The 26,286-nt window shown below is 43.5% G+C and overlaps 3 protein-coding genes across 6 annotated transcripts in view; 1 reads left to right on the forward strand and 2 right to left on the reverse strand.

Annotated features, from left to right (window-relative positions):
* Positions 1-18,407, reverse strand: part of LOC119911832 (V-set domain-containing T-cell activation inhibitor 1-like) — a 40,408-nt gene extending 22,001 nt beyond the window's left edge. For 3 of the 4 annotated variants that reach the window (XM_038730783.1, XM_038730782.1, XM_038730781.1), the window contains exon 1: positions 18,260-18,407. In XM_038730783.1, coding sequence (XP_038586711.1) covers positions 18,260-18,296 — 37 coding nt within the window. In that variant the 5' untranslated portion in view covers positions 18,297-18,407. The remainder of the gene's footprint in view (positions 1-18,259) is intronic. The other variant, XM_038730784.1, reaches the window with a different exon arrangement.
* Positions 1-26,286, forward strand: part of LOC119911829 — a 113,169-nt gene that overhangs the window by 49,629 nt on the left and 37,254 nt on the right. The window lies entirely within an intron of this gene.
* LOC119911835 (G2/M phase-specific E3 ubiquitin-protein ligase-like) overlaps positions 1-26,286 on the reverse strand; it is a 114,940-nt gene that overhangs the window by 39,660 nt on the left and 48,994 nt on the right. The window lies entirely within an intron of this gene.

Here is a 26,286-nt window from a genome sequence, read left to right on the forward strand (position 1 = left end):
TGAAACAGGCAGAGGAGCAGAAACATGTTAAAAGATTTACCCACACAACGCGCTAACAGCAGCAGCCGCAGCTGTGGGAAGGAGCCATCCCCAGCCCACACCACCACCCAGATCCAACAAGATTTATTTACCAACCTCCGGACCCCATGTGACAGCCCCAATGATGGAAGTGGCGTCCGCAGATGGAGCGCGCACAGCTGGTCCACCAGACGGGCTATTCAGCGAGATGAAGGAAGCAAACAGCTTCCTTGAGTCCAGGACAGTGGGGTGAAATATGCTGAACATCTCTGATCTTTTGCAAACAATTCCGACCCACGACCGCTGAACTGAGACGACTGTTGACCCTTCAGATGGGGGCAACCTGGGCACGGGTGTCAGCAGTTTTCCCGCAGAGGACATTAGACTCTCAAAACCGTTCTGGGATGACGCAGAGAACGCAAACCACAGACTGGTGGTTAATAATCATTGTAAGAAAATAGAGGAACTATTTCCCGGAGGCTGGACTGGGCATTATTAACAGGGTGCACAAAGGCGTGCCGAGACAGTGACAGACTTCCTGAACAGACTCGCTGAACTTCATGAAATCCACAGCGATATGATAAAGCCAGATGCGATGGGACCATCACATATCATCACCCCATGGGAAGCCACTCTCAGAAACAACTTTCTTACTGGACTGAGGCCAGAGATCGTGAACATGGTGAACACAACTGTTTGACATGGCAACATGGTCACCTGGAGATTATTCAAAGACATGCCTTCCATGCCGAGGATTTCCTCCTGAACAAAAAGGATCAGAGAGAGCAGCAGAATGACAGCCTGCAGATGGCATAGCTGCAACAAGATCAGAGAAAAGGCAGAAGAAGAGACAGAGGTCAGGGTCGCAGAGGCAGAGGAGGAGGCCGTGGCAGATCTGATGCTTGTTATATCTGCAAAAGCACGGACATTGGGCCCGAAACTGCCCAGAGGCTAACAAAGGACAGATGGCTGATTGACTAGCAGGAGGGAAACCGAGGCCAGGGAAGGAAGGTTTGGACACTGGAACTGAGATGACAGAGCAACCTGCACATGAATCACATGAGAGCACACACACACACACTGACACAGAGGTTAAAACTGAAGCAGACATGCAGACTTTGATAAATGAGGCTATTCTGTATCTTGAGCGGAGACAGGAAACTGATAAAGTACAAGGATATAGCGAAATACAAGAATGATGCATATATCAACACATGCCTGAACATACAATCAATGTGGCAGGGAAATGTTGACTCTCATAGTCGACTACAGGTACATCGTAAAAGATTCTCTGCTGTAGTGACTGCAGTGAGAACTGTCGAGCTCATTCCAGATACAGATTGTCAGATGACAAATGTGACAACAGATGATAAACAAAGATTGATAAACACATTTTTGTCAACATGTCAACATGTCTCAGACATTCCTGAGTTAAGTGAAGTCATGCTTGTGGGCACAGAGTAAGTATGATGTAGAGCTAATTAAAGGTGATGAACCTGTAGTTATCACCCCAAAATCCTCATACAGACCATGTCAAAATCAATATCCTTTGAAAAGAGAGGCTGTTGAATGCATTAAGCTAGTCGTTGATTCTCTCCTGAAAGCAGGAGTGATTGTGCCTTGTGAAAATCTCCTGTGAGAACCCAATTCCCAGTGAAGAAAATCCGGGACACCGGACAGCCAGATGAGTGGCGTTTTGTTCAAGACTTAAAACAAGTCAACTCAGCAGTGTACGCACGTGGCCAAATGTCCCAAACCCTCACACGATCCTCTCACAGGTACCACCTGACAGTAATGGTTTTCTGTCATAGACTTGGCAAATGCATTTTTCCACATTTATCACTGCAGCCTTCTTCTGCTGTTTGTCGATCAGCACGATGTCTGGTTAGTTAGCCATCACCAGTTTGTCAGTCTGGATCTTGAAGTCCCACAGGGTCTTAGCTTGGTCATTCTCAACTACCGTAGGAGGTGTCTTCCTTTTGACCTTGGGACTTCCAGCCCATACTCATGACAGATGTTCCTGTACACTATGCCAGCTACCTGTTTATGTTGTTCCATGTACGCGCTTCCTGCCAGCATCTACACCCTGCTGTTATGTGCTGTACTGTCTCAAGGGCATCCTTGCACAGTCTGCACCTGGGGTCCTGCCTGGTGTGGTAGACCCCAGCCTCTATTGATTGTACTGTGTGATTCTTGTGCCGCCATGATTAGTGCTTCTGTGCTGTCCTTCAGTCCAGCCTTTTCAGCCACTGGTAGGATTTCTTGATATCAGTCACTTCTTCTATTTGTCTGTGGTACATGTGCAGCGGCTTGTCCCTTCATGAAGGTTCTTCATCTTCCTTGTCCTCACCTTCAGGTTTCAGCTGCCTGAGGTATTCACTAAGCCCTTCATCTTTGGGGGCCATCTTCCTGATGTACTGCTGGATCTTCGTCATTTCATCCTGGACAGTAGTCTTGACACTCACTAGCCCTCGGCCTCCCTCGCTACGCTTGGTGTACAGTCTCAGGGTGCTGGATTTGGGGTGAAACCCTCCATGCATTGTGAGGAGCTTTCTCATCTTGATGTCAGTAGCCTCTATCTTCTCCTTTGGCCAGTTTATTATACCAGCGGGGTATCTGATGACTGGCAGGGCGTATGTGTTGATGGCTCGGCTCTTTTTTTTCCTCATTCAGCTGTCTTTTCAGGACCTGCCTTACTCTCTGTATTGGCTGTGGTCTTCCTTGCTGTCTCCTCATGGTTTCTGTTATCCTGCGGTACCCCAAGGTATTTGTAGCTGTCCTGAACATCTGCAATGTGGCCTTCTGGTAGTTCAGTCCCCTCAGTTCTGATTATCTTCCCTCTTTTTGATACCATGCGACCTTGTCCAGTCCGAACGACTTCCAATGTCGTTGCAGTAGATCCAGGTATTGTGGATCAGTGAGTCGATGTCTCGCTCATTTCTGGCATACAGCTTGATGTCATCCATGTAGAGGAGGTGACTGATTGTGGTTCCACTTTGGAACTGGTATCGTAGCCAGTCTTTGTGATGATCTGGCTGAGGCAGAAATGCTCACAAGTCTTTGAGCTAGAGTCCAAGTCAAGTCTCAAGTCTCTCGTTGTTATAATGAATGTTGTATCACCTGCTGCGTTCAATCTAGGTTGCTAATAAAACTGCATAACTATAAGGAATTCTGTAACTGTAACCTGTTTTTCCATTTACAGAGCACAACCATGTAATGTAACCGAGTCAAATAGTGAGGGGTTCAAATCCCCAAATAGTCAATTACCAATTGCCATGGGTTTCCCACAATTAATAAAATTCAGTTTTGTCCGGAAGGAAGATTTATTTAAACAATTTTAAAAAATCAGGCTTTGGGCAATTTTATTCGCTGCACAAGCACAACAATAAAAACCAATAAGATGTGAATGAAATTACTGCCAGAGATGCAAAGGGATACAAGCACACGGTTAAAAACACCTCAGCATCTACAGGGGCCAGACCTGCTGGGGGGGGTTACCTGTGCGCCACCCAGGTGCTTTGACACCACCACTCACACTGGTGCCACCCAGACACAGCAAGACACACACAAACGTCACACAATAAAACTGTAACTGTAAGTAAAGCATGCACACACAGCTGTCATACCCACCACCACATGCATTGAAGGGGAAAGGGGTTCCCACAATCCACCACCCTGTCAGTCCGGCAGAACACTAAAAGGAGAACAAACTGAGGAAAATCGTACAGCCAAAAAACAGGGACAACCACCACACCCCTAGCAGACCCCGGCAGTTGGCAACCACATTCACAGGGGCCCATCCACCTGTAACAAATCTCATAAAATAATAGACATAATTCAAACACAAATAGCAGCAGTTGATCAGGCAGGCAAAACAGCAGTGGCTATACAACCCTAAAATTACGATAATTTAATTAGTTCAGTTGTTTAACACACACACTGCCAAAACATACTTGCTAAATACCTAACAAAATGATATTTACCTCGCACAATGCAGTAAGTAGTCAACCCAGCTCTGACTCCACCTTGTTTATGGATCAGATGTTTAGGCCCACTGCAATGTGAATCATGTTATCAAAAGGCACACAAACTAGTAAACTTACATAACTCTACTAGACAACACCTTTTTACCTCAGCGTTACCCACTGCCTTCTCTGTGGTGAACCTTTAGCACGACAGGCTATTCAGCTGACAAGGTCAGGACAACAGGTGACTTAACATACCTGTGATTAAAACAAATTAAAACATATTCACCAGTTAAAAACATTGTCAGCCTTGACTCATAACTCCTACAATGCTCTCTAGCCACACTGGACCACAATGCCTACAGGGGAGATCCTGAGTGCTCTCTATAAATCAACTCCTAAAGCGGCACAGGTGTGTGCCTGCTTCTAGAGAGACAGGAGGGTGGAGCTTCACTGAGAGGCTAAAGCCTGCCTATCACAGTACAATTCAATTATTGACAGCTTATTAAATACTGTAAGTCAAAACAATCCCCAGACTCTTAAATCCAGTGTAACGTTAACTAAATAAAACTGTGACATTGCATAATCAACAATAAACTTGTAACCTGTTTTTAACTTACAGAGCACAACCATGCAGCCTAATGTACAATGCGTCTACAATTAATGACTTATTATAAGCTTATAAACTACTGTAAGTCAACAAACCCTCTTGACTCTCAAACCTCAAACCTCTCAAACTCAAAGTTAACTAAATAAAACTGTAAAGTTACATGGTCAACAATAAAGCGGTAACCTGTTTTTAACTTACAGGGCACAACCATGTAATGTGCAATGCAGTTAATGACAGCTTATTAACTACTCTAAGTCAACACATCCCCCAGACTCTCAAAACAATAAAGCTGTAACCTGTTTTTAACTTACAGAGCACAACCATAATGTGGAATGCAATCAATGACAGCTTAAACTACTGTAAGTCAACACACCCTGCAGACTCTCAAACCAGTGTAACGTTATAATTAAATAAAACTGTAAAGTTACATGATCAACAATAAACCTGTAACCTCTTTCTAGCCAACGGCAATAATTAACGTGATGGCAGCCAGCGGGACGTTAATCGACCACCACAAGTTTGGCAAGTGAACAAACGCTCATTCATCTTTTCATAACGAGCGACAGTCGGAGTTAACCTCCCGTAGGTCGTAGCTGAAGCAAGAAGCAAGCAAACGTTAGATTGTCATTGCTGTGCTAAACATGTTCACTCGACACATGTTTGCGTTCAGCGCTTCTTTGTTTGGGTCTTGTTGTATGAAGTTTTAAAGCCAAAGTTTATGATGAATGGCATAGCCGCTGCCGGAGTTTGTTGTCCTCTCTCACGTGCGGCCGCACGCAGCAGATGTTTCGTGTTATGTAGGCAGGTTATAGAGTAACAGAGGGAGGGGAATAATGGCAAGCTCATCAGACGTTTCCTTAAAATAAACATTGTTCACGAGTCGCGCACCTCGAGTCCAAGTCGAGTCTGAAGTCTTTTGAGGACGAGTCTGAAGTCGAGTCTGAAGTCACTGTGTGTGCGACTTAAGTCTGAGTCTTTAACTCGAGTCCCCATCTCTGGGCTGAGGGGGTTCAGGCCTATGCAGAACAGCAGCGGTGATAGTGCATCGCCTTGGTATATGCCACACTTGATGGTGACTTGTGCAGTTGGCTTTGAGTTGGCTTCCAGACTTGTTTTCCACAGCCCCATTGAGTTCTTGATGAAGGCTATTAGTGTCCTGTTGATCTTGTACATTTCCAAGCATTCCAGTATCCATGTATGTGGCATTGAGTCGTAGGCTTTCTTGTAGTCAATCCAGGCGGTGCACAGATTGGTCTGCCTGGTCTTGCAGTCTCGAGTGACCGCTCTATCAACCAGTAGCTGGTGCTTGGCTCCCCTGGTATTACTACCCATTCCCATCTGGGCCCTGTCCATCTATTGAACCATGTGCCTACTCATCTTAGCCGCTATGATGCCTGACAGGAGCTTCCATGTTGTGCAGAGGCAGGTTATTGGCTGGTAGTTGGATGGGATTGTTCCCTTCTGGGGGTCTTTCATGATCAGGACTGTCCGTCCTTGGGTTAACCATTCTGGGTGGGTCCCATCCATCAGCAGTTGGTTCATTTGTGCTGCCAGGTGTTCATGGAGTGCAATTAGTTTTCTTCAGCTAGTAGGTGTGGATCATGTCAGGGTCTGGTGCTGTCCAGCTCTTCATACCTGCCACTCTTTCTTGGATGTCTGCCGTTGTAATGGTTACTGGTTCTTGTTCTGGGAGATTGCTGTGATGTGTTCTTAGATCCACTAGCCACTGAGAATTGGTGTTGTGGGATGCCTCTTTCTCCCATATGTTCTTCCAGTACAGTTCAGTCTCAGCCCTGGGTGGATGGTTCGGTGGAGAACATCCGGTTTATTTTCCTGGCTTCTGCTTCTCCGTTGTATCTCTTTAGGCGGGTAGCCAGAGTGGTGAGTCTTTGTTTGGCAGTGTCCAGAGCCTCAGGTATCGACGGCTTGTTGTATTTCTTAGGTAGCCCCTTCCTTGCACCTTTCTGTAGCTCTGAGAGCTGACTAACCTCTCTTCATGTTGCCTTGATCTTGACCTCTGGCCTTCTCCTCCATGGGAGGTATGCTGGTGTTCATCTTATAGCCAAGCATCTCTAGGATTACTGTTGCTTTGATGTATAAAAACATATATTATAAAACTTAAAACTTATAAAACTTTAAACTTTTATTTTGGATGTGGTTAATCGTTTGATAGCCCTAATATAAGTCCAAAATAGAAAGTTTGTGTTTACATAATATATGTTTGTGTACAGTGTAAAATTATTTTTAATACAGAAATACACACACATGCATGTGTATTTAAGAAATATTTGCATGTATATACTGTGTATAGACTTAATGTATATATCATGTTTATTTTATAAATAAAATACATTTTATATCAAAATAACACATTTTTCTTAAATGTATACATGCATTTATATATACAAAATAATTATACACAATACACACACATATATAATGTAAACACAAACTTTTATTTTGGAAGCAATTAATCATTTGACAGCCCTAATTAATATATACACTTTTATAATATGGATATTAATAATAAAATAATTTGAATTACATGTTTATTTTAACTTCTTCAGGGTTGGGCCATTTACTAGGCTTTTCTCCCCGACATTTCACTGTGCCTACTTCAGAGATCACTGTTCCCACCTATTTTTGCATACCATCAAATGCATGACCTCTTTAGAAAGCTGAGACCCTGCAGTTTCTAAGGAACAATCAGAATAATTGTGTAAATTACTGGCACAGAGTTATAGAGGCTAGAATATTGTTTTTTCTTTCTGCTGGATAACCAGCATCTCTGAACTGACCACATTTCAGCCCTCTAGGTCACTTGATATGACTTTAGAAACACAACTGAGCCCTAGCACCTTTGTGCAAAGGTCAATATAGAATGAAATATGTGTTATGGTGGCGGCCCGGCTGACCGTGAGTGTCCTGGTTTTTTCTCCTTTTCTTCAGTTATTCTGCTTTTTCCTTGGTTTTCTCTGTTCTCTGCCTGCCTCCCTGTTTCCTCCCCTGTGTGCTCTCTCTCTCTCCCTCCGCTCCTGAGCCCAGCCAACGACCTTCACCTGCACCTCATCATCCACCTCGTCAGCCTGCCACACCTGCCAGTAATCAACCTCATCCCTGCCTGTATTTCAACCCCGGTTCTCCACACCATTCTTGCTTGATCGTTGTTGCTCCGTACCGGTGCCATCCCCACGTTCAGGCTTTCATGTTTCTTGTTTTTTTTCACACTTACCCTGTACCTTGTCGTTGTCTCCCTAACCTTGTCTCTCTGTCTGTCTCCCTCCCAGGTTCACTCACCCTCGTCCTCCGTCCAGTCGGCTGGGCTCTTCCTCCGGTCTCCTCCTCCTCGGACTTCCCTCACGGCGTCCTCCCAGTCCTTCCTTGCCTCCCCGCTTCCTCTGCCTCAGTGCTCCCCGGCTCCTTGGTCCCAGTCTTGTCGGTTTCCCTGTGCCAGTGTTTCCCCGGCATCCACCTCTCCCTCCACTCCAGTCCTTCAACCCCCTTTTCCCTCAATAAACCTCCTTCACTATGAGCGCTATATAGAATGACTACACAAAATATGGAATAATTACACCAAAGTCTCTATTTGTAAACTATTAACTATATAACTAAAAGTGACATTTATTTGCAATAAAAAAATGGGTACAAGATTCCCCTTGCATGTTGAAATCCCCACCTTGTAGAGAGAACACTACTGTGGAGGTATACACATGGTGTAAGTAAAACCTATATAATTGAACAGTTCAATTGCGGTCCCAGCCTTGATAACTTGTGCAAGTAGCCGTGATACACAACTATGCTGCACGATTAAGTCATTTTTTGAAAAGATCTGCAATTTCAACATGTTCAAGCATCCAGAATTAACCACGTTAATAACATTTGTAAGAAACCAAATCGTTTGTATATCCGTCAAGATTTCAACGAGATAAGAGTATTTGTGTTTGTGCTGATCACTCATTAGGTACCACAGAGCCCACCAGAAAGCTTGCTTGTGACAAGACGACCACCGGTGATGATGATAGAGGCTCCGCCGTAAGACATCTAGCCTTTATTATGGTTATCTATGCTTAACGTCACTATTAAGAGATGCACTGTACTACACCCTGCTACTCTCCTCCCAACTCCAGGTGAAGGGCAGCTGCATGATTGTGTTGCAGTCATAACAGAAGCCTGCTCTCCAAGGGCAGACTTGCAGGAGACTCCGAACAAACCCAGACATGGAGTTGTTTGTGGACGGCTCAGCATCACGTGATCCAGCAACTGGTAAAAATACAGCAGGTTTTGCAGTAACAACTTGGCATGAGACAACTTTGGCAAAACCGCTTCCTTCAAACTATTCTGCACAAGCAGCAGAGCTAGTTGCACTGACAGAAGCATGTAAATATGCAAAGGACAAAACTGTAAACATTTTTACAGACAGCCGTTCTTGGGGTGTTTTTAACATCCACAGGCAAACCTGTCGCTGGTTGCTGAACTACTTGATGCTGTGCTGTTGCCCGAAATGGTTGCTGTGTGTAAATGTGATGCTCACACTAACAAACTTGATCCTATCTCACAGGGGAATGCCAGAGCTGACCTTGCAGCAAAGGCTGCAGCAAATCACACACTAAACACCCAATGTACTGTTTAACTGACCCATCATTGACTTCTACAGCTGATTTGCAGGTATTGCAGACAAGGGCCAGCTCTGAGGAAAATACTGGCTGAACATTTTCTGACAAAGTGTGGTATGGGCCTGATGGGAAGCCATGTCTGCCTACGTATCGGTTTCCTTATTATGCTAAGTTGACACACGGACCATGTATCAAAAGGGAGTATGACGCAGGAAATAATACTGGTTCACAAAGGGGTTCCTCAACTTCTCCCAGAAATTTTGTCAAAGTTGCATGATTTGTGCAGCTAACAATGTGGGGCAGCCGAGTCAGATCCCACAGGTGGCACACCCACCCACAAACAAACCATTTGAGCACCTGCAAATGGACTTCATTAAACTGACAACATCGCAAGGTACGAAACATGTTTTCTAAATGGGTAGAGGCATTTCTAACATCTAAACAGGACGCAGCAGCAGTTGCAAAAGCTTTGATAAGCTAGATCATTCCTCACTGGGGAATCCTAGTTAAGATCTCCTGTGGTAATGACACCTTTCATTAGCACAGCACTGAAGAGTGTAGGGGAGTATGTGGGGATAGATCTGAGGCAACATTGTGCTTATCATCCAGCTAGCGGAGGTGCACTTAAAAGAGAAAACGACACATTGAAAAACAAGCTTGTTAAATGCTGTGAGGAAACAGGTTTAACATGGACAAAAGCTTTGCCAATCGTTTTAATGCACATGAGGAGCCGGATGAGGGGCAGAGGGGGTCTCAGTCCTTTTGAAGTCCTATTTGGCAGACCATTGAACATGGGGATTGGGCCAGTAAAAAGACAACTCCCTGATGCCAGCCAATGTGAGGATGAAATGTAGAGATATTGTTGCTAATTTGTCCTCTGTGCTTTCTGAAATTCACATGCAGGTCAAACACGCCATCCCGAAGGCTGCTGAAAAGAAACTGCACGATCTGGAGCCAGGGGACTGGATCGTGGTAAAGGATTTCAGGAGAAAGAACTGGCGGGCTTGCAGGTGGACTGGGCCATTTCAGATACTGCTAACAACAGAAACAGCAGTAAAGGTGGCAGAAAGAGCAACCTGGATTCACGCCACCCACTGCAAATGAGTGCCAAAGCAACCAAAAGGCCTCAAACCAGGTGAAGATCGAGATCAGTGAGTGAGCTGAGCTTTCCCCTGCCTTGTGTTCCTACGGAGGGAGGGGAGTGGAGGTCTCTGTGACCACCTAGAACCACTAATCTCCCAAACACTCAACGCGGGCACACTGATTACAGGGGTAGGCAAGGTGACACAAACTGATAAGATATGATGCCAGAAACCAACTCTGGAGAGGTGACAGACCGAGAGAAAACAAAGGCGTTGTTCTGCTCACTTTCATCATCGTCCTGTCATCATTTCCAGACATGAAAACAACAAACTTAGGCCTGACTGAAGGAAAAATCCAGGCAGAAGAGGAGGAGCCACGCATCCTCCCTGACAGCCCGGCTGGGCTGAAAGACAATGCATGGTAGCAACCATGATGACCACTTCAAGAAAAGTGACCAATCTGTACTGTTATGTGTGTGCACAGCTCCCTCATGGAGTGGGAGACCCCATACCAGTGAAACCCAGACCATTAAAGGTTTCAGAGACACTAGGAGCCCTGTTAACCTTCACTCAAGGGTTGGCCGAAAAGTTAAGGATATGACCAAGGCACTTGAAATGTGTAACATCAGTATGGTCAACTATGGGGGCTCCACAACCCGATTTTGGAACATGTCTCAGATAACGGAGCAGAAAATCTACAAGCCCATCATATCAAATCCAACAGCCTGGACCGGAACAGTGTGTTTCACCAGACAAGGTTTGATTTTCTCCTCCTGACATGCTGTGTGATCCCTTGTGCTAGATCTATGATTGCTACAGCAATTAAATTATCAATGGGTCACGCAACTACCAACTGAACTAACTGATTCAATAGAGTGGATCCCACCTTTCAGAGGGGAAGAAAGTGAAGTTTAATCTGTTTAATAATTATTTTATCCTTATACTTATATATTTCTTATTGTCTATCTCTTATATTCTTACCTAATCACATATTCTGCAAGTACTGCTAAGGTTACATGAAATGTTTGTATTCTTATGTTTGGTTAGCAGAAAATGCTAAAAGGGAGTAAATGTAATGGAAATTCCAAACATATTGCATGTAACCCTGGACTCAGGGAGACTCATCTATGATGTGGTACTGAATCTGTGTAAACGTAACAGTTAAAATATCTCTGTTATCCAGACTTCAGTGACAACGTGTCTCTGTGGGATGATATGATTGACCCTATAACTATATAAATAACAGGCTCACGGAGCTCTCCACACTCATTCGAGCATACATACACGTGTTGCTGTGAGTCCTTCTGCAGAAGAATAAAATTCACAGAAAGAAAAGTGTTCGCCTGAGCTTCCCACCACACATTACAGATTGAAGTCGAGCACTGACTTTCAATCGTTCCTCCCTGGCTCCAAAAACAATAACTTCAGTTTTATCTTTGTTTAATTGAAGAAAATTCTGGCACATCCAGCCGTTGACCTGCTCAATACAGTTACTCAGCGCCTGTATGGGATCATAGTCCCCTGGTGAAATGGTTATGTAAATCTGTGTGTCATCTGCATAATTATTATAACATATATTGTTGTTTTTCATAATCTGAGCCAGTGGAAGCATGTAAATATTAAGAGGCCCCAGAATGGAGCCTTGGGGAAGTCCACATGTCATTTTGGTCAGCTCAGATGTGTGATTACCTATAAAAAAAAGTAGTCCCTGTCCTTTAAGTAGGATTCAAACCAGTTTAGTACTGTGCCAGAAAGTCCAGTAATATGAGAGTAATATGTTGTGGTCGACTGTGTTGAATGCAGCACTGAGATCCAATAATACTAAGACTGAAATTCTGCCACTGTCAGTGTTTAAATGGATGTCATTGAAGACCTTAACAAGAGCCGTCTCAGTGCTGTGGTGTGGTCGAAAACCTGACTGGAAGACATCAAAACAGGTATTTAGTGCCAAGAAAGCATTAAGCTGTTGAAAAGATTTGATATGGGCCTATAATTGCTCATTAGTGAACTGTCCAGGTTGCTCTTTTTAAGAGTGGCTTAATGACTGCAGTTTTCAGGGCCTGTGAGAAAAAGCCTGAGAGGAGAGACATGTTGACAATTTGTAGTAAATCTGAGGCCAATGCATTTAGAAACATTTTTGAAAATACCTGTTGGCAGAATATCAAGGCAGCATGAGGAGGATTTCAGATGAGGATTTCAAAATGGTTACGCACTAGCGGCTACCTGCAGGGGTTAAGTAGTGTATGCATATGGGGTTAGAAAGCAGGAGGAAGAGAGAAAGGCACAAAAGATCAAAAAGCTACATATACAATATACCACAATCTATCGTACAGCCACCAGCAGTGAACGTTTATTCAGCAGCGGTTGGATTAGACAGAATGTGCTATTGTATTTATTCTCAGACAACAGGAGCTAACACCAGAAATTACTGTTGCAAACAATCAGCTACAACTTTATCAATAGGAGAAATGGTAGTGAACATTCAGCAACTGTGTTCCTTGGCTCCCCAGGGGTCGATCCTCTCGCCTCTCCTGTTTAATATGGTCATGTTGCCAAATGTCCAAATTGTCCAAAATAACAACATCTCCTACAATAATTATGCAGATGACACTCAGATCTACATAGCACTGTCAGCTGATGAATACAGTCCAATTGATTCCCTAACAAAATGCACTGAAGAAACTAACAACTGGATGCACTGTAATTTCCTGCAACTCAATACCAGTAAAACAGAACTTATTGTCTTGGGTGCCAAAGAGGAGAGACTTAAGTTATTGCTCACCTCGAATCCCTTTCATTAACGACCACAAGTCAAGTAAAAAATCTTAAATATATCAAAAATCAAGAATATAATGTCCAAGGAGGACCTCAAGAAACTCATACACGCATTCATATTTAGTAGACTAGATTATTCTAACAATGTTTTCACAGGCCTCTCTAAAAGATCAATTAAACAACGTCAGCACATTCAGAACTAGACATCACTCCAGTTTTGAGATCACTTCATTGGCTTCCAGTGAGTGAAAGAATCAAGTTTAATGTTTTGTTGCTTGTTTATCAGGCACTCAATGGGCTAGGGCCAGTTTACATCAATGACCTCCTTCAAAAGCAGGAACCTGCTAGACCCCTCAGGTCTTCAGATGCTGGGCTGCTTGTAATTCCCTTCTCGAGAACAAAACATGGAGAAACAGCTTTCTGTTTTTATGCTCCTAGCACTCTCTAGCACCTTACAGTCCTTTAAGTCACGTCTTAAAACATTCCTGCTCTCTGAGGCCTTTTAAACCTTTATAAATTTCTATTTAACTAATAAATGTTTTAAGCCCAGTCCAATACATTTCTCTTTTAATCTCATTGTTTTAATGGTGTGTTTGGAAGGTACTATACAAATACAATTTTAACACAGTAATAGTAACAAAGTGGTCATGGCCCAGCGGGTGGTACTGGACACAATCATCACACAGCAATAAAACAAGACACAGCAGTCCTTAAATATCCTTTTGGAATTTCAGAAATCAACCACATGAAGCTTGTACATGTAAGGCCCTCCGTAATGCCAGAGCAGTGTACTACTCTTCATTATTAGTGGAAAATAGGAGAACAACCCCAGGTTTCTTTTCAGCACTGTAGCCAGGCTGACAGAGAGTCATAGCTCTATTGAGCCAAGTATTCCCATAGTTCTCAGTAGTTACGACTTCATGAGCTTCTTTAATGATAAAATTCTATATAATATTATATATAACTATTAGAAACAAAATTCACCAAGACCTGCCCTCAACTGGCACTGACTTATCTCTAAACTCAGGAACCTTAGAAACCGCTGTAAAACCAGATATATGTTTAGACTGTTTTGCCTCCCTCAATCTTTACCAACTAACTTCAATAATTTCTTCATCTAAACCATCAACCTGCCTCTTAGACCCCATCCTGACTAGGTTGTTTAAAGATGTTTTACCCTTAGTCAGCACTTCTATACTAGATATGATTAATCAGGATTTAGAGTTCATCATAGCACAGAGACAGCACTGGTGAAAATTACTAATGACCTCCTCATTGCATCAGACAAAGGACTTGTCTCTGTACTGGTTTTAATAGATCTTAGTGCTGCATTTGATACCATTGACCATCAGATCCTATTGCAGAGACTGGAACATTTCATTGGCATTAAAGGAACCGCTCTAAGCTGGTTTAAGTCCTATTTATCAGATCGATTTCAGTTTTACATGTTGACGATGAGTCCTCCATGCACGCCAACGTTAGTCATGGAGTTCCTCAGGGATCTGTCCTCGGACCAGTCCTGTTCACTTTATATATGCTTCCCTTAGGCAATATTATCAGGAAATATAAACTTTCATTGTTATGCAGATGATACTCAGTTATATCTATCGATCAAGCCAGATGAAACTCATCAGTTAGCTAAACTTCAAATGTGCCTTCAGGATGTTAAAACCTGGATGACCTGTAACTTTCTAATGTTAAACTCAGATAAAACTGGAGTTATTGTTCTGGGGCCTAAGCACCTCCGTGATGCATTATCTAAAGATATAGTTTCCCTTGATGGCATCGCCCTGGCCTCCAGCACCACTGTGAGGAATCTTGGAGTTATCTTTGATCAGGAGAGTCAGGAGAGCGGCTCAGGTGAGTCCTGAACCATTTCCTTAGTTATGCTGCTATAGGCCTAGACTGCCAGGGGATTTCCCATGATGCACTGAGCTCCTCTCTCCTCTACTTTCTCTCCCTCTGTATGCAACCTCATCCCATTATTGCATGTTACTAACACAACTTCTCCCCTTTCTGGTAGTCTTGTGCTTTCTCGTCTCTCTCCTCTCTCCTCCTATCACTTCCTGCAGGTGTTTCTGGCTCTGGAGCTGTGGAGTCTGGATCTGTGGTTGCGGGTCACCTGCTGCCCCCGTGTTCCTGCTCGACACCCTCTGCTGCAACGACTATTGTTGCTAGTCTTATTGTTATTATTGTTATTATAATCATTAACATTACGACTGTTATCATTAACACTACTATAAATATCTGTACCATTTTTCATTTAGTCTATAGCAACATCACCTTTACTGTCTGTACCTCTGTGTGTATATTGTGTAGACTGCCTCCCTCCCCTCTCTCTCTCTCGCTCTCGCTCTCGCTCTCTCTCTCGCTCTCTCTCTCTCTCCTTCGCCCCCAACCGGTCGAGGCACATGGCCGCCCACCCTGAGTCATGGTTCTGCTCGAGGTTTCTGCCTCTTAAAAGGAAGTTTTTCCTTGCCTCTGTCGCCTAGTGCTTGCTCTTGGTGGGAACTGTTGGGCTTCTGTAAATAACATCACAGAGTACGGTCTAGACCTGCTCTTTTATGAAAAACGCTGTGAGATAACTGTTGTTGTGATTTGGCGCTATATAAATAAAATTGAACTGAATTGAATTGAAGTGACAATAACACAGTTATAGAACTATCTGCTGCCCAGACACAAGCCTCAGGTCGCTTCTGGAATAGCGCTGATGATAGCGTCAGCCCTCTTTACTAAATGAAACGGAGCCTCTGTGCTTTATTTACTCCAGTGGTGATGTTTTTACTTTCAGCTTCAGAGTGGATGGCATACATTTCTTTCCTTCAGTGAATTCAGAGAGTAACAGCAGAAGCAGCAGCACATACACTCACTGGACACTTTATTAGGTACACCTTGCTAGTACCGGGTTGGACCCCCTTTTGCCTTCAGAACTGCCATAATCCTTCAACAAGGTGTTGGAAACATTCCTCAGAGATTTTGGTCCATATTGACATGATAGCATCAAACAGTTGCTGCAGATTTGTTGGCGTTCCACCACATCCAAAAAGTGCTCTATTGGATTGAGATCTGGTGACTGTGGAGGCCGTTGGAGTTCAGTGAACTCACTGTCATGTTCAAGAAACAACTTTGAAATGATTTGAGCTCTGTGACATGGTGCATTATCCTGCTGGAAGTAGCCATCAGAGGATGGGTACATGGTGGCCATAAAGGGATGGACATGGTCAGAAACAATGCTCAGGTAGGCTGTCGGGTTTGAACGATGCTCAGTTTGTACTAAGGGGCCCAAAGTGTGTCAAGAAAATTCCCCCCACACCATTACACCACCTCCACCAGCCTGAACTGTTGATATAAGTCAGGATGGATCCATGCTTTCATGTTGTTCACACCCTGACCCTACCATCTGAATGTCGCAGCTGAAATCGAGACTCATCAGACCAGGCAACGTTTTTCCGTCTTCTATTGTCCAGTTTTGCTGAGCCTGTGTGAACTGTAGCCTCAGTTTCCTGTTCTTAGCTGACAGAAGAGATCCAGTGTGGTCCCATCTGCTTTAAAGTTCGACGTGTTGTGCGTTCAGAGATGCTATTCTGCAGACCTCGGTTGTAACGAGTGGTTATTTGAGTTACTGTTGCCTTTCTGTCATCTCGAACCAGTCTGCCCTTTCTCCTCTGACCTCTGACATTAACAAGGCATTTTCGTCCTCACAACTGCCGCTCACTGGATATTTTCAGAGCATTCTCTGTAAACCCAGATGGTTGTGCATGAAAATCCCAGCAGATCAGCAGTTTGAACTTCAGCAAGTTGTCTTGACCATGTCTACACGCCTAAATACATTGAGCTGCTGCCATGTGATCAGCTGATTTGCTATTTGAGTTAACAAGCAATTAAATGGGTGTACCTAATAAAGTGGCCGTTGAGTGTATATCAGATCTGCTTTTATCTTATGAACCTTCAGAAACCTCAGGTCCTCTGGTAGAAGCATTTTAATTAAGTCCCTAAAGATGAAAACTGATGTTGAGGTGTCCTTTTATTTACTATGACCAAAGTCTTTGTAACGGCCTTCCTGAGGGCAGCAGAGATATTTTAAAAGCAAACTAAACACCTACCTGTTTAACCAGGCTTCTAGTTGGATTGTGTTTATTTTATTTATCTATGTACTTACATTTTTACTCTTTTTACCGATACAGTTTTTATTGTATTTTATTCTCCTGTTCTCATATTTGTATTATTCCTTATTTTGTGAGTTGGAAGGGAGTGGGGGTGGCATTATTGTCATTGTCCTTGTTTATTTTAAGTGAAGCACATTGTGTTACTTGGATCTTGTTCAGGTTCAGACTTTGTTAAAGCAGCTCTCTGGAATGAGTCCAGATCACCACAGATCTCTTCTGAGGAAAGAGGAGGAGCTTCAGCTTCCTCATGTTTGTCAGAGCTGTTGGTCCAGTTTCTGTCTCAGACTGACAGACAGAAAGCTGAACCTTCAGTCCTGTTGATTATCTGCACAAGAACTAAACTTCTTTATCAATCTCTAAAAATTACTGAAGCCGTCAGGAAACACAAGCTTTTCTGTTCAAGAAAACATTTTAATGTCAGAGACACAAACAGCTGACAGAGATTTATGTCATTAAACACTGAAGTCAGTCCAACTTTTCATCAGTACAATAATGAAACAATAAAGAAATAAAAATGATTTAAACTGCATTTCTTCTTCCTCATGATGTCACTTCAAATCAGATCACATGAAACTGCATTAATTAGAATAATTTAACAATAATCAACATTAAAAGATCACATGAAACTGCATTCATTAGAACACTCTGAAAAAAATCAAAACACACACACACAAACACTCTCACACACATACAGATTTCACCTTCAAACAACCTGAGAAACAGGAGAGAAGGAACCAGACAGAGATTGTGATCAGTGATCAATTGAGAAAGCAGGTAAAGACCCGTCCTGTGAATCATCTTATCGACCTACAGCAGTGTTACACCTGTGGAATTTTTGAAGCACTAATTTACTCATGTAACACGCGTTTTTTAAAGTGTCAAGCAAGAAAGTATGAACATTGCGTGTTGTTAGCCATCCTCTGCGGTTCGCTTGGTCAGTATTTCACTTTATTGGTGACAGCCTAGTTAAGATGACAGAAACCCAGATTAAAAGGTGATGATCAGATCAGAGGGAGGAAGGTTATCTTACCGTGCACGAGGATCACAAACACCACAAACATCTTCATCTTCCTGTAGAAACTCCAACAAGCACAAAGTTAATCTGCTTCTCACTAAAGGAAGTCTTCAGAAACACAGTGAGGACATGAGTTCACAGCCAGCTGTCCCTTTCCTCCTCCTGATAATCTGCCGACCGCTGAGAAAACTTTACTTTCGATTTGAACAGTTCTGTGACATTTACAGAAACAGGTGGGGCAGGTCAGGGAAGGAGGAAGTCAGGTAATGTGAAGAGCAACAGTGGAAAGAAAGAAATGTTCTTTGAAATGTTTGTTTCATTCAGTTCATGTGATTCAGAAATAGAGACAAATATAGAGACATTGGAATATTTTCATATTCTTGCAAAACTCTAAACATAACAAAACGATATATATTTTCCTAACCTGTGTTTGTGTTGGAGTGGGTGCTCTGTGCCTGAGAGGATCTCTGCGTGTCCCAAAGGTGTCTCTTTATGATTGGCTGGATTCAGAGGCAGAGCCTGGGAGTGTCTGCTGCTGATTGGTCCATTCACAATATCTGCTCTTTAAAATATCAGGTTTCGAGCAGCATGCACATGCAGAGGGGGGTGCAATGGGTGCCTGAGCACCTGCCCTTTTGCTCTTTGATGCCCAAAGTGCCCTTTTGTCAATGACAAATTTAATTAATTAACTAATTAAATTTGTAAAGGTCGTTTTGTGAAGCCCTGCCGAATCAAACTATTAGAAAAATGAATTAATAATAATTTCGCAGTAAATAAAATGACCCACATTATGACCTTTCACCTGATCCGTGACGAACCCTCCCGTTCACACAGTTAGTGATTCAGCCACAGACAGTATAATACTGGACGAAGCCACCCCGCTGATTTGAATGGAGAGCAGTGAAGCCAGTTTTGGACCAATGAAATTCTACTACAGGGCTACTTCCTGTTGGCACCTGCATCTACTGCACATGATGGCACAGCAGAACTGTGGTTTAATGACGTAGAACAAGGGCAGAAACACTGTAATTCTGGTAGCTGCGGCAACAAAAAGTTTCATGGCTCAGTGTGTTTGTGTGACTCCGATCGTCACTGATTAATCAGCCCACCTACAAGGTTCACCTGTTTATTTTCAGTGTTAAAGCCAACAAATGGATTTTCAAAATGATCTATTGTGTCTACTAAAGTAGATCTTAGAGGATCATCTTCAGGCACAGCAGACAGTATTTCATGTTTAACTTGGGAGTGCAGTCCAGCAGCAAGCTCTTCCAAATCACTAACACCTGCTGAAACTAAACTATCTGCTGTCCCACTTCCTCGGAGTTCAGCAAGGATTGAAGCGCAAATATTTTCTTTAGGAGCTGATCCCTTGTCCTCAAAACACCTGGCCTCTGGACTCAGCGTGGCGCTTGTTTCACCAGCGTCTGTAGAATCTTGGAGACGGTGGAAATGAGCTTGAAATGACTCTGAGTTTGCTGCATCACCACTTTGAGAAAGATCCTTCTCATGAACACTGCTTAGATGTTTTTTGAGAGCCGAATATGTTGAAAACTGACGCCTACAACGTTCTGGTGCACAAAACAACTTAAACCTGGTGCTAGGATAGAAGCTGTGATCCATTCTTCAACGGGTTATCAAGGACTGACGAGCCACATCAACAGCTTGACAAATGAAACAGCTCAACATTTTTCACCCTGGTTCAGCAGTTTGAACTCACAAACTCTTGGAGACTCATCTGTTGTCGTAACATCGATGTTGTAGACCGCCGTCTGCACTAAAGTGTAGAGCTGTACCAGGGACTCGTCATGACTCAGGCTGAACACGTAGTGGGATTCAAACAGTTCATTAAAGCAGCCAACGAGCCGGTGGAGCGGCAGGGGACGAGCTGTTTGTCTACGACGATGTAGAGAGTGTCGGTCCTGTTCTGGGTCCGGCCAACAGCGAGGATGTAGGCTTGTTTGCCATCTCTTCCCCGCAGGTGTTCATCAGCGCTGCAGCAGGACTGAAAAACAGAACAATAACATGAACACCTCCAAGTAACTCTTTAGATTCTTCTCCACACAGTGGTTCTGCTGCTCCATGCGATGCTATAGATCCTCCTCTGGTCCAGTTAGGGGCCCCTGTGTCGTGAGAACATGCACTCTACTGGAACTATGTCCCACGTAGGAATCTGAACTCTCACAGGGGGAAGAACACTGAGCAGATTTTCAGCTACTCACTGCATAAGTCTGTGTGACACTAGAAAAGTTAGAGCTGCTAAACAGACGATGGTAAATTGCATTGGTGTGTGTATGTGTGTTCATGTGGCCCCAAGAAGTCTTTGCTGTTGAGCAAATATTAAGTTTACAGCGTTCTGTTTATTGCTTACTTCCCGTACATCTCTGGGGGAAGAAAATACCACTGCAAGTTGTCTCTTATTGAGTTAATATAAGTAAACAACTGGCTCCTGCAGTTTCAACAGATTAGAACAAATGTAGCTTGTGAAAGTGCACCATTTTGTCCCCGGCATCACTGGCACTTATTTTGATCCTCTTGCGTCCAGCTGTGGGTGGCCAGAGATGGAGACACTGTCCCTGTCTATAAGGAGGGAATACAAAGGAGAAGCAGTCATTATCTAGTATCTACACAGAATGCACAAAGTAAACAGCACCAGCTGTTTGGAATATAAACAAAGCAGGTCACGTAGCGTACTGGTGTCATCGTTCTCTGTCAGTCTCTCAGCAGCTTTCAGAAGTCGCCACAACTCGGCCGACTGATTCAGGTGCCTCTTCACTGACCTTGGGCTTGAATGCTGTGTCCCACTTCTTCAGCATCTTGGAGGCAGTTTCAGCACCGAACAGCAACAGGAAGTCTTGGTTCAGCTGTTGATCACACACTGTAAACCCCAACAAATCAGAATACTCACAATATTTGTGGAAACTGATTACCTCAAATAATAATAATTGTAGTGGCTATTTGTCCATAAACTTAAACAAAAACAAATAATAACAAACTTCTCAAATGGCCACTTGAGGCTACGTCATGGTTAGGCTTTACGCAGGTTCAGAGGTACCAAAGCAAGGTAATGTCCATAACAAGACTGAGTTTGAGGAGGTTTATTCACACACATAAGCAAGCTTACAGACATTTCTGCTGCCTCTCTCACGCTGGTAAAAAACCATATGCCCTCGTGCCTGCGGCACCTCTCACCTTGACCTACTTATGCAAATGAACATAACACCATGTGACCAACAAACGACAATGCAAGTAAAGCATAACTACAAAATAAACCAAATTAACTTTAACAAGAAAAGAAAAGAAATAAATTGGGCTATAAATTAACTTAAGCCAAAATAAACAAAAATAAGAATATAGCTCCAACAACCCAGCCCCTAATTGTAACGGTACTTTACCCACAATTAACCTTAGCTTTAACACACAGGAGCTATTTTCTAATTGTAGCTTAAACATTAAACTGGAATCTTCACATCTTCAGATTCTCCATATCTGAAAGAAACAAACAGATGGAAGACAGAGATAGGAGAAAGAATGAGTCGTCTAGTCAATTATTAGCCTCCAAGAGAAGACAGAGCTTGGTTATTGGTCTGTCCAGGATGCTGATCTTCGTTTGGACCATCATCCATGAGCCTCTTGGAGCTGTGGCATCAGCGATTACGACAATATCTCCTGGAATAAAGTTTCTCTTTTGCTTCGTCCATTTTTGCCTTTCTTGCATTACAAGCAAATACTCTGCTGTCCACCTTTTCCAGAAAAGTTCCGCAACGTACTGCACTTGCCTCCATCTCCTCTTAATGTACAGATCAGATTTCTCGAACAGACCTAATGGCAGAATGGGCTTGCCTTTTAACAGGAGAATGTGATTTGGAGTAAGCGCTTCTAAATCATTGGGATCTTCTGAAGCCTTAGTTATTGGCCGGTCATTGAGTATCGCTTCCACCTCGCAAAACAGCGTTTGCAGACCTTCCTCGTCCAGCAGTTGATGTCCAACAACAGAGGTAAGTACACTGCGCACAGAGCGAATCAGACGCTCCCAAACGCCACCTTGGTGAGATGCAGCTGGGGTGTTAAAACTCCATCTCATTCCTTCCTGCACAAAAGTCCTTTCAATTTTAGAGTGATTTAAAGCGGCCAATGCTTGCCTCAGTTCCTTCTTCGCACCAACAAAATTTGTGCCGTTATCTGACCTTACACTTGTCACAGGTCCTCTTCTGCAGATAAATCTTCGCACAGCATTGATGCAGGAGTCCGTGTCGAGGGAATGCGCCACCTCAAGGTGTACTGCGCGGCTACTCATACAGGTAAATATCACTCCATATCGCTTCAGCACAGTTCTACCTCTCCTCACCTCCAATGGTCCAAAATAGTCCACTCCCGCATTTGTAAAGGGTGCGTTATCAGGCACAACTCTTTCCTCCGGTAAGTCGGACATCTTCTGTTCTCCAAGCTTTCCTCTGTACCTTCTGCACACTGTACATTGTGAGAGAATCTTCCTGGCCGCAGAGTTGGCATTTATGATCCAATACTTCTGTCTCAATCTGTGCAGCATGTGATTGCGTCCAGCATGTCCAAGTTGGCAATGGATGTAACGCAATATGAGCTGGGAAACATGCAAATCCTTTGACAGAATCACAGGATGCTTTACCTCCCACGGCAGTGCAGATTTAAACAGACGTCCACCAACTCTGAGGATGCCATCTTCGATGAAGGGGTCGAGGCGATACAGAGGACTGTCTTTAAAAACAGTCTTTGGGTCATGTTCTAGTGAGGAAATTTCAGTACTGAATCTTTGTTTTGTGCAAACTGAATTATTGCCTTTTCAGCTTCCTCCAAGCGCTCTGGTGTCAAGCTGGATTTTCCAAGTGCGGCTTTGAATTTTTTAATCTCCTTTTCCACATTCTCATTCTGGTTGACCACATATTCTTTTCTCTTTCGGCTCAAAAGTAAAAGTCTTTCTTTCAGCTCCAACAGCCAGGCCACTGATGTTTTAAGCTTTCTCCAGGATGAAAAATAGTGAACGAGCTGACTGAGAGGATTGTCACTGTGTATTGTAACAACATTCACCTTAAGTTCCCTTTTCACCTCTGCATCATCAGATGGAATGGAAGAGGAGTCCAAGTCGAGTTTCGGCCACCTGGTGGGGGGCAAGTGCAAAAAGTCCGGTCCTTTTAGCCATTTTCCTTTCCCAAACTCTTGAGCTCTTAGTCCTCGAGAAGCTTCATCTGCAGGATTGTCTTTGGTGTTTACATACCTCCATTGATCTTCGTCTGTGGATTCTCTTATGGTGCTGACACGATTGGCAACATATGTGTGAAAGCGCTTTGTTTCATTGAAGATGTACTTGAGAACAGTAGTGCTATCGGTCCAAAAAACTGACCTTTGCAATGGCAACTGTAGCTCTTTCAACAGCATTGTGTTCACTCGAACAGCAAGCACAGCTGCAGCAAGCTCAAGGCGTGGAATGGTTAGTTGCTTTAGAGGAGCGACACGAGCCTTGCCTGTGATAAATGAAACATGCACGTTGTCAGTGCTCTCCAATCTCAAGTATGAAACAGTGCCATATCCTGTTTGACTAGCATCTGAAAAATGATGCAGTTCTGCTTTCACTTGTGTTCCAAAGTTTTTGGGTTTAATGCACCGTTCCACTTTAAATCCACTCATGTGCTGAAGTTCAGAGAGCCACTCAGACCAGTGTTCGGAGACATCACGGGGAACTGGCTCATCCCATTTGAAGTTCATTCTGCACAACTCCTGTAACAGTAACTTGGCAGGGATTATGAAAGGAGACAGAAAACCCAGCGGGTCGTAAAGAGAGCTCACCACAGAAAGGATGCCCCTCCTAGTGTGTGGACGTTCCTGCACTGCAGTCCTGAAGCTGAACGTATCTCCTTGAACACACCATTGCATCCCCAGAGCTCTTTCCACAGGGAGTTGGTCCCTGTCCAAATCCATGTTCTCCAAACCCACTGCTCTGATCTCGCTAGGAATAAGTGCAAACACATTTGAGTTATTTGTGACCCACTTTTGGAGATGAAAGCCGCCTTTTTTACAGAGAGATGTTAATCCATGTATGAGCTTCACTGCATCTTCCTCTGTCACAGTGGACTTAAGACAATCATCCACGTAGAAATTTGTCTTAACTGTACGAAGGACATCGGGTGAATATTGCAGTGCATTATCCTCAGCAGTTCTCCTCAGTGCATAGTTTGAGCAGCTTGGAGAGGATACAGCTCCAAACAAATGCACGCACATCCTGTATTCCTCTGGCTCCGCTGTAGCGTCTCCATTGGGCCACCATAGAAAGCGCAAGAAGTTAACGTGCTTATATGGAACCCGGACCTGATGGAACATGGCGTTGATATCAGCCATAACAGCGATGGGCTCTTCTCTAAACCGAAGGAGGACACCAATTAGCGTGTTAGTGAAGTCTGGGCCCTGCAGGAGCTGACTGTTCAATGATATACCTTTGTAAGTACAGCCGCAATCAAACACAACACGCAACTTTCCTTTGGTTGGATGACGTACACCATGGTGGGGAATGTACCACACCTTTCCTTGTTCCAGAGTGGGCTCATTTGTGGGAACCTTTTCTGCATATCCTTGCTCCAACATGTTGTTAAGGAAATCAACGTATTGAGCCTTGAATGAAATGTCTCTATTAAATCTCCTCTTCAGGCCTTGGAGTCTTTGTAGTGCAATGCAGCGATTATTTGGCAAAACAGGATCATCAACTCTGAAAGGTAAGTCAATGTGATAATGTTCATTGTTAAGCACTGTCGTACTCTCCACAATTTTCATGAATTTAATGTCTTCTCTTGACATCTCAAGTTGTTCATCACTTGTTCTTTCAGTAAAATCATGATTATACTGTTGTATCAACATACTTTCCAAGTGTTCCACAGATATGCGATTAGCAGTTACAACAATGCATCCTGATTTGACACCAGTACCTTCAGAGTCTCCAGCACGAAGAGGCCCATTTATGACCCAGCCAACTCTGGTCCTCACTGCATACGGTCCACCACATTGACTGTTTATCAGTTCCCATGGCTCCAAAACTTTAGGAGAGTCGGTTCCAATGAGCAAGTCTACATCTGCATCTACTTCATGTAGCCTAATGCTGCTCAAATACGCCCATTTGGCAACATCATCCTGACATGGCACATTGACTTTAGAGACAGGCATTTTTGTTTGTGTCAGAACAGATGGCAGCTCAATAAAGTCATCGGTGTCAAATCCAGACACCTCCAGACCGGTTACTACAGTAGTGTTGATGGTTTTAGTCTGCCCCATTGTCCTTAACACTACATTACAGTTTTTTCCTGATACTCCCAGCCTTTCAGCCATACTTGTAGTACAGAAGGTACCAGAGCTCCCAGGATCCAGGAAAGCATAAGTATGCACAACTTTATTACTTTTCTGACTTTTCACCTGCACAGCCACAATGGAAAAAACAGCAGTATCCTCTTCACCAGCCCCAATATGACCACACGTCTGCTGCTTCCCGGATACAGTGCTCACAGTTTCTTTGGAGGTTATCCTTGTAGTATCCTCCTTCTCCACATGCAGGACAGATGGGTGCTTCCTGTGACACACTTCACAATCCAAACGACTCCTGCAGTCTTTGCTTGTGTGTCCATGTTTCAAGCACCCAAAACAAACCCCTTCTCCTTTAGAAACTGAATCTTGTCCTGTTGTGTCTTTCTTCTAAACTGAAAGCATTTTTCCAGAGTGTGATTGGTAAGATAGCAGAATATACATTTGAGCTGGTTACTGTGAGCTGTCATGTTTTCCATTTCTTTATGTCCATCCTTTGGTGCATTAATGCTGGTGGCAAATGTACCACTTTTCCCTTTCTGCTTAACTTGCATGGATAGCTTTGTATAGCTGGCTGGAGAAACATCATTAATATTTCCAAACAGAGGATCTGAAACAATTTTGACTTGTTTTTCAATGAAATTCACAAAATCAACAAACACTGCTCTGCTTCCAGTTTGTTCCAGTATGTCACATGCCACATTTCTCCACTTTTCCCTCAGCTTGTA

Source organism: Micropterus salmoides, unplaced genomic scaffold, assembly GCF_014851395.1.
Source record: "Micropterus salmoides isolate LMB-PRFRI ecotype aquatic unplaced genomic scaffold, ASM1485139v1 Ms_hic_scaffold_2, whole genome shotgun sequence".
Classification (NCBI taxonomy): Eukaryota; Metazoa; Chordata; class Actinopteri; order Centrarchiformes; family Centrarchidae; genus Micropterus; species Micropterus salmoides.